This window comes from Musa acuminata, chromosome BXJ3-1, assembly GCF_036884655.1.
Source record: "Musa acuminata AAA Group cultivar baxijiao chromosome BXJ3-1, Cavendish_Baxijiao_AAA, whole genome shotgun sequence".
Lineage (NCBI taxonomy): Eukaryota > Viridiplantae > Streptophyta > Magnoliopsida > Zingiberales > Musaceae > Musa > Musa acuminata.
Genome location: NC_088349.1, coordinates 3,260,923 through 3,273,263, shown reverse-complemented (window position 1 = coordinate 3,273,263; position 12,341 = coordinate 3,260,923). Strand labels below are relative to the sequence as shown.

Sequence of the window (12,341 nt, the reverse complement as noted above, 5' to 3'; positions counted from 1 at the left end):
TATATATATATATATATATATATATATATATATATATATATATATATATATAGTTTATAAACAAAAGTGTGAAACCTTTAATCCCTCAGTAGATAATGATATTAACGAGGATGTACCAAATTATTACCCATGTCATATCAATATAAATATTAAAAAAATAAAAAAATTTAGAATACATATCAAAATTAATTTTAGATGTTTATATTTTAAATAATATCTTACTGTATATAAAGAGTTCAATAATATAGTTTTACAATATAATATGATTAACAAAGCTTTATTAACTCTTAATTTTTACTAGATTATCTATAAATTGACTAATTTTGTCAAATTAAGGAAAATAGATAAAATTTGTGGCTCGAAATTGGCCCAAATAAAAATAGTGAGAAAAAGAAAAAAGTACAATTCTTATCTGTGCCGATTAGGTCATTTATGGGATTCTGTTTGTAACGATAGCAGCTGAGAAGCTGTCCAAAAGGCGCCACCTTCACGCACACACTTTCTCTCGTCTCTTCTCTCGTAAGAAAAGGGGGTGATGGATTGAGAGGAGTAAAGCCAACGCCAAAATCCAACTCCTCCACCAGCCTCGGCACTTGGCAAGGATTCGATTTCTGTCCTCCGCGTCCGCTATAAGACCTCACCGCCCACGCGACGTCGAGGTGCGTTCTTGACGCGATCGGCCCTGTCCCGTCGCCTTTTGATGCTTCCCGCATTGTGGAAATCCGTGGGCGAATCAGCGTCTGGTTTTGGTTCCGTGGCGGATCGTCCGGTGGATGTTTTGATGCGGTTGATTTGTGTCGCGCTTTGATGTTGATGTGGTCTACAAGTTGTGATTTCCTTGGGATTAGAGGGTTAGCGAACTTGTTTGTGGTCTTGCAGGGTTTGTGGGGCTGGGGATTTTGGATTGAGGGCGAGGGGAGCCTCACATTGAGCTGACAAAGGAGATGATTTGCTGGGTCGAATAATGGACTCCAATTCTCCGCTGGATCACGCCGTGTTCCAGCTGTCTCCCAGCCGGTCACGGTGAGAATGCTCCGTCGAGATGGACTTTTTGATACCGTGTTATGGTAATGCCTTGAATAGAATCACTTTTTGTAGGTGCGATCTGTTCATCTCGGGAAACGGGAAGACCGAGAAGCTTGCATCTGGTTTGTTGAACTCATTCATCACTCATTTGAAGGTTGCTGAACAGCAGGCTGCACAGGGAGGCAAGTCAATAAAACTTGAGGTCCAGAGATTAACGAATGGCGACTCATGGTTCAACAAAGGAACCCTCGAAAGGTAGAGTCGAATAGGGATAATGCTGTAATTTTTATTCGTCAAATACAAAGTCTCTGCGCCAGTTTTTTTTTATGATTAATGGCGAGTCCTGCTCTCCCGAGATATTAGTTGGTCGGAAAAGAATTTTTGTTCAATTTTCTTAAGAATAAGCATTGCTGCAGGTTTGTTCGGTTTGTCAGTACACCTGAGGTGCTGGAATCAGCCAATGCATATGATGCAGAGATGTCACAGTTGGAAGGAGCCAGGAGAATATATTCACAGGTAACGTGTTTGACAGTAGACGAACATATTTAATTTCAATTTGAATCAACTTCCCCTTGGCATTGTCTGAATACATAATACTTTCGGATCCAGGGTGCAGGAGATCCGCTTGCTGGGACACTTGGTATGTTTTTTTTTTTTTTCTTCTTGTTATTCTAAATACTGACTTTGTTTCTTGAGTGGATTATGTATACTGTAGAGTTTTCCTGTTTGTGTTGTCTCATTACAAGTTCTAGCATTTAATGGAAGCCTTTAGATCAGAGTTCTTGGTTTTCCTTTGTGAGATGAAAAATTACTCACTAAATTTTCTGTGCTCTGGATATGTACAGCATATGTTGGATGTGTGTTATTTATGCTTAATTGTTCTACCAGTGTCCAAGCGTATTCTTCAAACAGAGATGATTTTCTCACTGTGAGCAACTTCTATACTATCCCATTAACCTTTAAAACCATTATATGGTTTTTATGTGTCTTTCTTCTTTGTTTTCCTTAATATGCAAGAGGCAACCTTTTTAATCATCTACATGAAAATGAGCCTTGAAAAAAATTTATTTGAACATAATGCTTTGATGGTCCTTTACTACTTTGCATTTGTTTTGGAAAGTCATGTTTTTGGAATTTTATCTACATATATAAACTAAGATGCTAATCAGAATCTCAGAGTACTCAAAATATCAAATATTGCAATGAATGAAAATAGTATATTGTGGATATTCTATAAAGTATGCTGATATTTGATCACCAACAGCCATCACAATACTACGATTACAACTTTATGAGCAATAACATGGAATTTCAGAGTGGAAAATGTACATGATGTGAATGAGAGCATGTAGTGATTTGCTTTCTGAAAACTAACATGTTTTTATCATGTTTAATCTTTTTGTATCTATCATTACTTTGCTTCCACTTGGTACAATGGTACCATAATAAGGTTGCTCCTATGCGACCTGGGAGACCAGGGTTCGAGTCACGGAAATAATCTCTTTAAATATTTAAAGGTAAAGCTACGTATGTTGACCCTTACCAGATCCCGCATTGGCGGGAGCCTCATGTTCTAGGTATGCCCTTTCATACTATTTTGCTTCCACTCTTTTTTCTAGAGTGATGTGTATTATATGGTATCTTCCATAATAATAAATATCTACAACATAACCCTCTTGTTATGCATACTCCTCTGAATTCCTATGTCTGATATTTTTCTTGTGTCTGTAAGATTTCAAGCACCATTTCAGTCTTTGTATTTTCTGTTTGGAAATTACTCATGTTTGGTTTATCTTTTTTTTTCTTTTGATGTGTAACTTCCATAAACTGCATCTCGTCTTAACAAGAATTATCTTTGGAATTTCCCTCAGGTGAAGTTGACACATCTACTATGGCAACTGTAGATACAACAAAGTGAGCTCCTCATCTAATTGCTTACACTGAACAGACAATGAATTTGTCAAATTTTTTGAAGTGAATCAATTAATATCAACACTGAGCAAAGCAAATTAAGGATTGTCAATTACTATAATGGTTTCTGGTAATATCTTAGTTATTAATTTGAATCTTTTTTTTTACTACACTGTTATAGGATGTCAATTTTTGTAAAATCATAAAAATTATGGATTAATGATTGTTTGACTGATTCTTATTACTGATTCATTTTTTCTTAATCCTGCAACTTGATTTCTTTTAATTCCCACTGAATGTTATCATGAATTTAACTTCTGAAATGGGAACATGTCCCAGACTCCTAGTTGGTGAAAAATTAAAATGAATCAGCCAACGAGTCCTTTTATGTTTTGCAACTTCCAATATCCATTAGCTAAAAGCTTCAAGTCTGACAATCAACTGAAGTTGGCAGAAAAAAGACTAACACATAAAGTTTACTTCCTGTTTCTTTGGTTATCAATATTGAACTATTTTTTAATCCTCCACAGGATGGAGCTTCTAAGAACCATTGATCTCCGGCTTACTACTCTTGAGCAAGACCTGGCCACTGCTTGTGCCCGTGCAATTTCTGCTGGATTTTCTATTGAAAATGTCTCCGAGCTTCTTCTCTTTGCTGAATACTTTGATGCAGATCATCTTAAGTAAGTTTTGCAACTTTAAACTCTATATATCATGTTTTTCAGAGAATTGGAAATAAAGTCCTAGCTTTTAACTGATTTGGCAGTTACCGAGTCAAGCAAATCATACATAATAATATGTTAATGCATAGATTGAATAGCTAGGATTGAGTCAACCTGATACATTCACGGCATTTCTACATGATCACAAATAAGAACAGCATGTGTCATACAAAATAAGGATGATTTGAGTCAACCATAAATACAGTACATTATATCAACTAGCAACAGAAAGTAACAATTGGCATATGCACATAGTTAATAACATAATATACAAGAGCAGAGCAAGGGAGGAAATCAGACTAATTGGAGGTCGTGACACAGCTCTGTGCAGCCCTATCATGCCTTGCCTGCTCAGGGTGCTGCACCGTGTTATGATGTGACGGCTCCGATTAGTCTGATTTCCTCCCTTGCCCTGCTCTTGTATAATATGATGGGTTATATGATCTCAATCATCCTTATTCTGTATGACACATGCTGTTCTTGTTTATGATCATGTAGACATGCCATGACTGTATCAGGTTGACTCAGTCTTAGTTAGTAAATCTATGCAGTGACATAAAATCCTAGCTTTTAACAGAGTTCAAACAAAAATCAGTCTTAGTTACTCAATCTATGCATTATCATATTATTACCCTTGCTTGCTGCCAGTTAGCTTTTATAAACCTGACTGGTTTGGGTCTCCCTTCTAATGTATGAGTGCAACTTTTGTTTGCAATTATTCCTAACATCTGAAAGTTTTGTCTTGTTTTTTTGTCACAATCAGTGGAAACAGATTGTATGTATGTTGGAGCACTGTGTTTGTGACACCGAAATTTATCAAGCTCATTGGTGATTTTACCATTGGGATTTAGAGCAAATGTGCTGGGTGGTTGTCCTTTTTTGTCGTATACACACCTTGACCGACAAAAACTTTAGTTTGGACTTTGGATACTCATGATGATCGGCGTACTGAGGTTGCATATTGTAGTCCTCACTAGTAATTATCAGATTAATTTTATTAGGAATGATGACAGAAGCATGGACATGCAGGAAGGATCATCTCAAAGAAAATACAGTAAGAATTATTAAAATAATAATACAACAAAGCTTGTAGATAGTTGGTGAAGGAGTGACTAATTTTATTAATGAATGCAACATCTTAATAGGTTCTTTCTGTTAACATTAAAAATGCATGCAAATTAACAGTCCACGTTATTCGCCACTTTGGCTTGTCATAGAGTCAAAAAAAGACTCCATTGTTGAGGGCTATGCAGGTCAGCCCACCTTGCATACACTGGTTTTACTTTGGTACCATCTAGCTTGTAAGTTGGTTGGTAGAGGCAAGTTAGGACATGGTGTGGATCAATCTTAGTGGCTGGGGCATCTATTTTTAAGTATCTAACAGTTGTGGAGGGATGTCATCATGATTCCTCCATATGGCTTGTGATCAGTCCATGGATCTGGAAACCGTGATACAGTGTTACTGAAAGGTTTGGTGTTGATGTTATCCCTATATGTTGAATATCACGTCTTAATCATCCTGTTTCCCAACCCATGGTTTGTTGTGGTATGATGGGTTGTCCTGAATTACACTTGTATGATGTGTCAACTAGAATAGTAGGCATTGAATTTGATTGATTTACCACCGATGTAAACAAACATCATTGAAAAAAGACATAATAATGGTGAGTCATCATTGAATAAACAATCTAGTTATGTTAGGAATAAATTATATATATAAAGGTGAGTGACCATTTTAATATATTATTTGGTTAAGTTAGGAGTAAATCTTATCCATTTTCAAATTTTACAAGGTGTTTCTGCAAAGTTTGGTGTTGATGCTATCCCCAGAAAATGAGTCTAATTCTTGTCTTAAACATTCCTTTTCCTGACCGACAGTTTATTGTTTTATGATCAGATTGTCCTGAATTACAGTTAGATGATGTGTCAACCAGAATGTTAGTCATTGAATTTACTGCTCATATGAACAAATATCATTTGAGAAAAAAAACATAATAGTGGTTAGTCATCATTGAATAAATAATCTTGCTATGTTATGAGTAAGTTTTTTATATAGTAGTGATTGATTATTAAACATATAATCAAGTTACATTAGGTGTAAATATTTTCTATCTTCAAATTTCATGAGGGCCTCTTTTATTTGTTGAGGTTCGTGATGTTGGATTAGTAGGTTCTCAGTTGAATTTCCTGTTCTTGTTTGTAATTGTTCATCTATTTCCTCTTTCTCCTGTATCTTTTAATGTCTGTTTAAACTTTAAACTGACAATGATGATAATTTATATTATGAAACTTGCATGACATTGGCAACAGCGAAGCATGCAAAAAGTTCATCTTGCTTTCTCAAAGACATCCTGAGCTTATTGGCAAGCAGCAGCAGTCAAAGGCTATGGAAAGCTCGGCCAATGGAAATATTAGATCCTCGTCAAGCTTAGACACAGACATGTCAATAGATGAGTCAGAATTGGCGCACAGTGGTGGTGGCAAACCACCAGACGGTGATGGTCTTCAGCTTCACAATCCCAACATTAGCAAACCATCACATTTTAACACAACACCGTTATCAGGCACATCTCAGCAGGCCAAGCTCATCAAACAGCGTTTGGAAGGAGCAATGCTGGAGCAGCCTGTTCCTCCTGCTTCATCAGCCAATGTGCCAGCTCAATCGGGTGGAGCGAGTTTCAGACGGCTTAGTGTGCAGGACCGCATCAACCTCTTTGAAGGCAAGCAGAAAGAACAATCTGCAAGTTCTAGAAATATCAGCACAGCTGGTGTTATTAATAAGGTACTAGCCAGTAAAGGGGAGCAGCAGAGGCTCCCTTCTGATGTTTCAGAGAAATCAGTATTGAGGAGGTGGAGTGGTGCCAGTGACATGAGCATTGATCCTTGCTGCAGCAGCAGTAAAAGCTTTAATGACCAGAAAGAAAGTGGGAGTGATGTTGGAACTCCGACATCTGCCAATTTACAGCTTCAGTCTATGAGTAAAACTGAAGAAGCTGAGGTTTCTGGTTTTGAGGATACTGCAACATCACAATGCTGGTTGGATCTCGAAAAAAGCACAACAGACACTTCCCCTTATTCTTTGCTTTTGTCACAGTCCCAGTTTAAAGCTTCTCCCAGCACTGGAGATTGTACTGACGATGAAGGTATCAAGTTCTCTTTGAACAAGGGCAAACAATTCTTGGAGAGGGGGCAGGACGCATGTTACCTGAGTGCATCTATGAGCAGGATGAAGTATTGTGGATCGGGTGATCAAGATGCTTCTATGGTCCACCAAAAAGGCTTTTTAGGGACCAGCAGCAATGCTGGCTTGAAAGATTATGCAGTGTGTCACATCCAACTAAAAGCAGAGGATCAAGTGCAAATAGAAGACCAAAAAACTTTGCTGGATATATCACAACCTGTGTTACCTGTGACTAAGCAGGTTAGATCGAGAGATCAAGAAAGCCTGCAGACCGAAACTAGAGAGGTTCCTTCTCGCGCAAGTAGTGCTGGAATAAAGGATCAACCAAAGGTAGTTAACCAATTCCGGACATTTGAAAAAAGAGTAAATCCTTTAGTGAAACCAAAAGGACCATCAGATTCTCCGGTTCAGTTTGGAAATTCATCAGTTCTGTTTTCAGAAAATAACTTACTGGCTTATCAATCTGAGGGGAATACTTCTCCTTCAAGAGTAGACGAAGAAGGGGGTGGAAATGCTGCTGCTTCTCATGCAACTTTTGGATCTTCTCTAGTTAAAACAAAGGAAGATACCGATGACCAGGGAATAAATTGGCATCAAGCAGCTAATCCTGAGAGATGCGTTGATGAAATAGCTGATACTAAAATAAATTGCATGCCTGCAGTTCCTCTAAGGAAGGCTAAGGAAATGCTGGAGATGGTTGAACCACCTTCTGCACACTTGGCGGGGCAACTTCAGGTGGCAAGACCATCAAAAGGAAATCAAGAGTTAAATGATGAATTACGGATGAAGGCGAATGAGTTAGAAAAGCATTTTGCTGAACACAAGCTCAGAACACTCAGCGAGCAAACGGCTTCCTCTCGAAGAAATAGACCTGTGAATGTCCAAGACAAACATGTTCCCATGGCTGTGGAGAAAACACTTGCGGTGGCACTTCCTGGTCAACTGCCTGAGACGAACCCTCTGAGGGAGACTTCTAACAGTGAGATAGACTTTGATGCCAATTTCTTGTTGAAGATGGTAAGCAGTGAGGAAAATGATAGTAGTATAAACCAAGCGCTTGGTACACTAAGCCCATCAGATGATTCCAGAGGAAAGTTCTATTATAAGTACATGCAAAAACGGAATGCGAAGCTACAGGAAGAGTGGGGAATAAAAGGGGCTCAGAAGGAAGCAAAAATGAAGGCAATGCATGACAGCCTTGATTGTAGTCAGGCTGAGATGAATTCCATATATTCAGTATCTGCTGATAGACAGTATTCAAGATATAGGCATCGCCAAGTGGAAAAACTGAGATATTTTAGTAACAATCCTGCTTTAAGAAGCGAAAACCAGGTAGATTTTCCTAGTAGCCATCCTTTAGTTTCATGTATATGCGTTAATTTCATTTAGAGTTATCATACTATAGCTGCATACTAATTTCCAGATATTTTGTGAGATCTTTAGATCTAAATGGATAGGGTCTAACATTGCAACTTCAGAATACTCAGTGAACTTGAAGAACTGAAACTGTTCATTTGTCCTACTTGTGTTAGTGCTGTTAGATATGTAGATCTACGCCAAAATATTTACTGTGGCAAACGAATGGCATCATAGCTTGTCTGATTCTTCTAATACTAAAATTATTTAGCTTCTCATTTCTATGATTGACGTCAATCAAATATGTGGTTTTTCTTAAATCATTATTATCTGTTGGGTAGCCGGCGATTCTGTAACATTTTTATAATATGTGTACTCCCTTTATTCTTAGCAAGAATTTATTAGCTCTTTTGTATTTGCTTATTACTTGTGGTGGTTTGCTGTCTGTGGTCTTTCCCTTAAACATATATATACAGGTGATGGTTTTTGACTAAACAAGGATACCTTTCTGGTAGCAGGCAGTCAAGTCTGTTCAGGAAGAGGAAGATCTGGAGGAAGTTTGCGAACAAGTTGATAATGGCCAAGATATATCATTCAATGATCTCTTTGGTGATAATGCTTCTGAAATTACTAACCTCATGGAGCTTTTATCTATGAAAACTTTGTCTTCATCCACGCCTTGGACTGAAGTGAAGCCTTCTGTAAAATCTATCAAATCAGTTCCCATAAAGTGCAGGACGCAAACTGAAAATCCTCTTGCTGAATCACTTCCCAACTTCTCTGACTTCATAAAGGAAAATGCAAAGCCATTCACTGATAATAACAGAGTAAGCACTCGAGAGAAAAGAAAAATATTTTCTCGAAGCAAGAGCATCGTTGAAGCGGCTAACCTTGTTAAGGAAGAGAAGCCACAAAGGTCTCATTCCATGAGAAAAAGGACAGCTAGACCCAGTGAATTGAAGGACCTTTCTTCTCTCCATTCTGATACCGCTGATCTCACACCCTTAGGGGTTTCCAAGGGCCCAACAAATGGCAATTTTATTGATAAAGTCCAGAGGAGCAGGGAGGCTAAATCTTTAATCAGGAAAGAGAAAGTTACAGGTCTTGGTTTAGGAGCTAATATACATAAACCTAAAACCTGTAAAGTTTCAAAGGTAAAAAAGAATGGACTGGTTTTTGAGGGTATAGTTCATAGAGAGGACTCATCCGGCCTGGTTAAAGATGTACTGGAGACAGAGATATCATTTGCCGAAGGAGATGCTAAGGCTGTAGATTTTCTCATCTTAGATTGTGAAAAGCCAAGAAACAATCAAGGATACAATAGCTCTGATATTTTTGGATCAGAAAACAATGTTCAAAGGTCTCTATCTCAAGCAGATTATGATAAAGTTCCTGATTCTCCTATCTTTAGTACTTCTACTAGGAATGAACAAGAGTCACCTGGAGAAAGTCCTCATTCATGGGACCTACACCTCCACCAGTCATTTTCTGGTGTACATGAGGCATCAGAAATTCATGCCTCTATAGATTCACCTGTAGGCAGTCCAGCATCATGGAATTTACACCCACTGAATCAGACAATGGAGACAGATGCTTCTCGAATGAGAAAAAAATGGGGAACTGCTCAGATGCCTATGATTGTTGCCAATGCATCACAACAATCATGCATGGATGTCACAGAAGGTTTCAAACGAATACTGAAATTTGGGAGGAAAAGTAAGGGAGTGGAGAGTCAAGTCACCAATTGGGTGTCTGCTTTGACAGCTTCTGAAGGTGGTGATGAAACAATAGATGGTCATGACTTGGCAGCACAACCAGAAAATGACCTGTGGAAGCCAAAAATGGGACATGCACTCCCCCATGATAGGTTCACTGATGGTGAGATCTTTCCTGAACAAGGTAGCTTTCTTGTCCTGTATGATAAATGAAATTCTGTTTATGTTTGTAAAATTATGATTCCTTGGATCACAATATTTTACTGGAGTCCAACGTATGCTAAACCAAGAATTCCTGATAACCTTGTGCCACTCCATGTCAGATAGTAACTAGTATGTACTGTCCCAACATGGAGACAGGGCTCACTTACACAGAGACAAGCCTAGTGCATAAGGTTCCTGCCAACACAGAATCTAGGGAGGATTAATGTATGCAGCCTTACCTCGATAACAAGAGAGGATGTTTCCATGGTTCAAACTCTGATCACAGGACTGCAAAGAAGCAATTCATTGTGACGTCAAGGCTAGAACTTGCTATTGACCTTTACCTATTATTTTCTTTTACTGATCAAAATTTGTTGGTTCCTTTACTAGTCTCACTTTATATAAAATTAGGGTCAGTTTCTATTGGGTAAATATGTTGATTCCTCTTATTAGTCTCTCCCTTAAGATAAAGGAGGGTTTGGCTGACAAAATCTAACATTCACCTCTTTATTCCATGGAACTACTATAAGGCTTGACCCATGAATGTGACCCTTTCCTTTGGCTAGTATCAGATGATATCATAGAATTGAAGAACCTCGATGCTGCAGACAAAAGCAGGTTTTTCTACATTTCTTATATTTTTCTTTCTACCTTTTCCTTTTCTTTTTTTGGTTGGTTCATTATAATCTATATGACAATGGGACTGTGCCTTCCCTCTGGCAAATAGGGTTTGGGCCACCAGTTGGCCACCCTGTCTAGATTATCACTCTGCTTGTTTGTAGAATTAGTTATCAGATGCCTATGTGACACTTGATTTTTTTAGTCAAACCCTATTCAAATAATCATTATTAGATATTGGCTTGACTATGTGATGCATGATTTTTGTAGACGAAGTTATCAGTTGCCTATGTGATGCTTGATTTTTGTAGTCAAAGCCTATTCAAATAATCATTGTTAGATGTTGGCTTGTAGCTTTTACTTATTTTTATCATGCTTGAGTTCTATAAAAAGACTTGCTTGTCTAGATTATCACTCTGCTTGTTTGTAGACGAAGTTATCAGTTCCATAAATAGTTTTTTCCTTTTTCTTTGAATTGTGAGTCATAGATTTTAGGAGAAAAACGTGAGGCTCAAACATGGGAGTAACTGGTGGATATCTGACATAATCTGAGGATGCGGTGGCTGTTAAACCCATAGCAATTAATTATCTTATGTTCTTTGAGCTGTTAGAGGATGTAAATATCAATAAGATTTGCTTGATATGCTATTCCATATAACTCCATCTAGGAAAAAGGTATGCTATTCCAATTCATTGCTTTCTTATGTGGTTGATGACAATCAGAAACTATCTTCTCATGTCTTTGATTTGTGTAATAAATACCCTGATGGCATCTTGACTTGTTTCTTCTGATTGGTAACTGCATATGCTTGTGGCCTCCGAACTAACCTATAAAAATGTTCATCGCAAACCAGATAGTACTTGGGATTCAGAATCTTTCTCTTAGTTATGTTAAGCATGATAGCTGAAGCGATTAGTTCTGTGCAGCCCTATCATTACGCAGCTCCATTCCAAACCCTCCAGCAAACTTCAAATTGAGAAAGGACCATCTATCTGGAAGCTCCCTGAAAGGTAACAACAGTGTCCTGTTTAGATAATCAAGTAAACATGATTAAGTCTGGAAAAATGTACACAGCATACTCACATCTGGCTTCTCAGACCATGCTGAATGATAAAACCACTATTTTCTGTATTTACTGAGAGCTTGCCGAAATGTTAAATTGACTTGTTTGATCCGTTGTTCAAATATTTGCAGCACCACGCTCTTTCTTCTCTCTATCTTCATTCCGGAGCAAGGAATCCAAGCCAAGGTGATACTAAATAACTTGAAGCTGGAGAGGTGTATTGCTACAATTTTCCAATAGATGCAATATGGCGGCTTTAGTGTGTTATATAATATCCTTTTGTCTTTTCGTTCTTTATTTGTGGATTCTCATCCAACTTGTCATCTGTCAGTTGCTGTAGATTTTGATGTCTATAATATGTTAAGCTAATTTGCCAATTGGCAACGCAATGTTGTTTTATCCCAAGTGCAGTATTTTCTCCGCTTGTAACATGTCTTTGTATATCAAAATTCATCAGAACAAGAACAGGCAAGAATATGATTTTCTGCAATCGATTTATACAAATGAGAAGGAAAGATCTGTTCTATTGTTCTGTTTATTCCCT

At 37.8% G+C, this 12,341-nt stretch overlaps 1 protein-coding gene across 4 annotated transcripts; it reads left to right on the top strand.

Moving 5' to 3' along the window:
- The first annotated feature begins 459 nt into the window (after positions 1-459).
- On the top strand, positions 460-12,335 carry LOC103989658 (uncharacterized). 4 transcript variants are annotated; one of them, XR_010493282.1, is made up of 11 exons: positions 460-659; positions 880-1,023; positions 1,099-1,281; positions 1,443-1,542; positions 1,636-1,666; positions 2,898-2,940; positions 3,468-3,620; positions 5,970-8,172; positions 8,712-10,095; positions 11,588-11,744; positions 11,929-11,994. XR_010493282.1 is itself a non-coding variant. In XM_018830465.2 (11 exons), exons 2-11 carry the CDS (start codon positions 965-967, stop codon positions 11,985-11,987), a joined length of 4,296 nt encoding a protein of 1,431 aa, XP_018686010.2. In that variant the 5' UTR covers positions 460-659; positions 880-964; the 3' UTR covers positions 11,988-12,335. The 4 variants fall into 4 exon arrangements, 3 of the variants coding, with proteins under 3 accessions (XP_018686010.2, XP_064993142.1, XP_064993143.1); XM_018830465.2 differs by having other exon boundaries at positions 8,715-10,095; positions 11,661-11,744; positions 11,929-12,335; XM_065137070.1 differs by having other exon boundaries at positions 11,661-11,744; positions 11,929-12,335.
- The last annotated feature ends 6 nt before the right edge of the window (positions 12,336-12,341 follow it).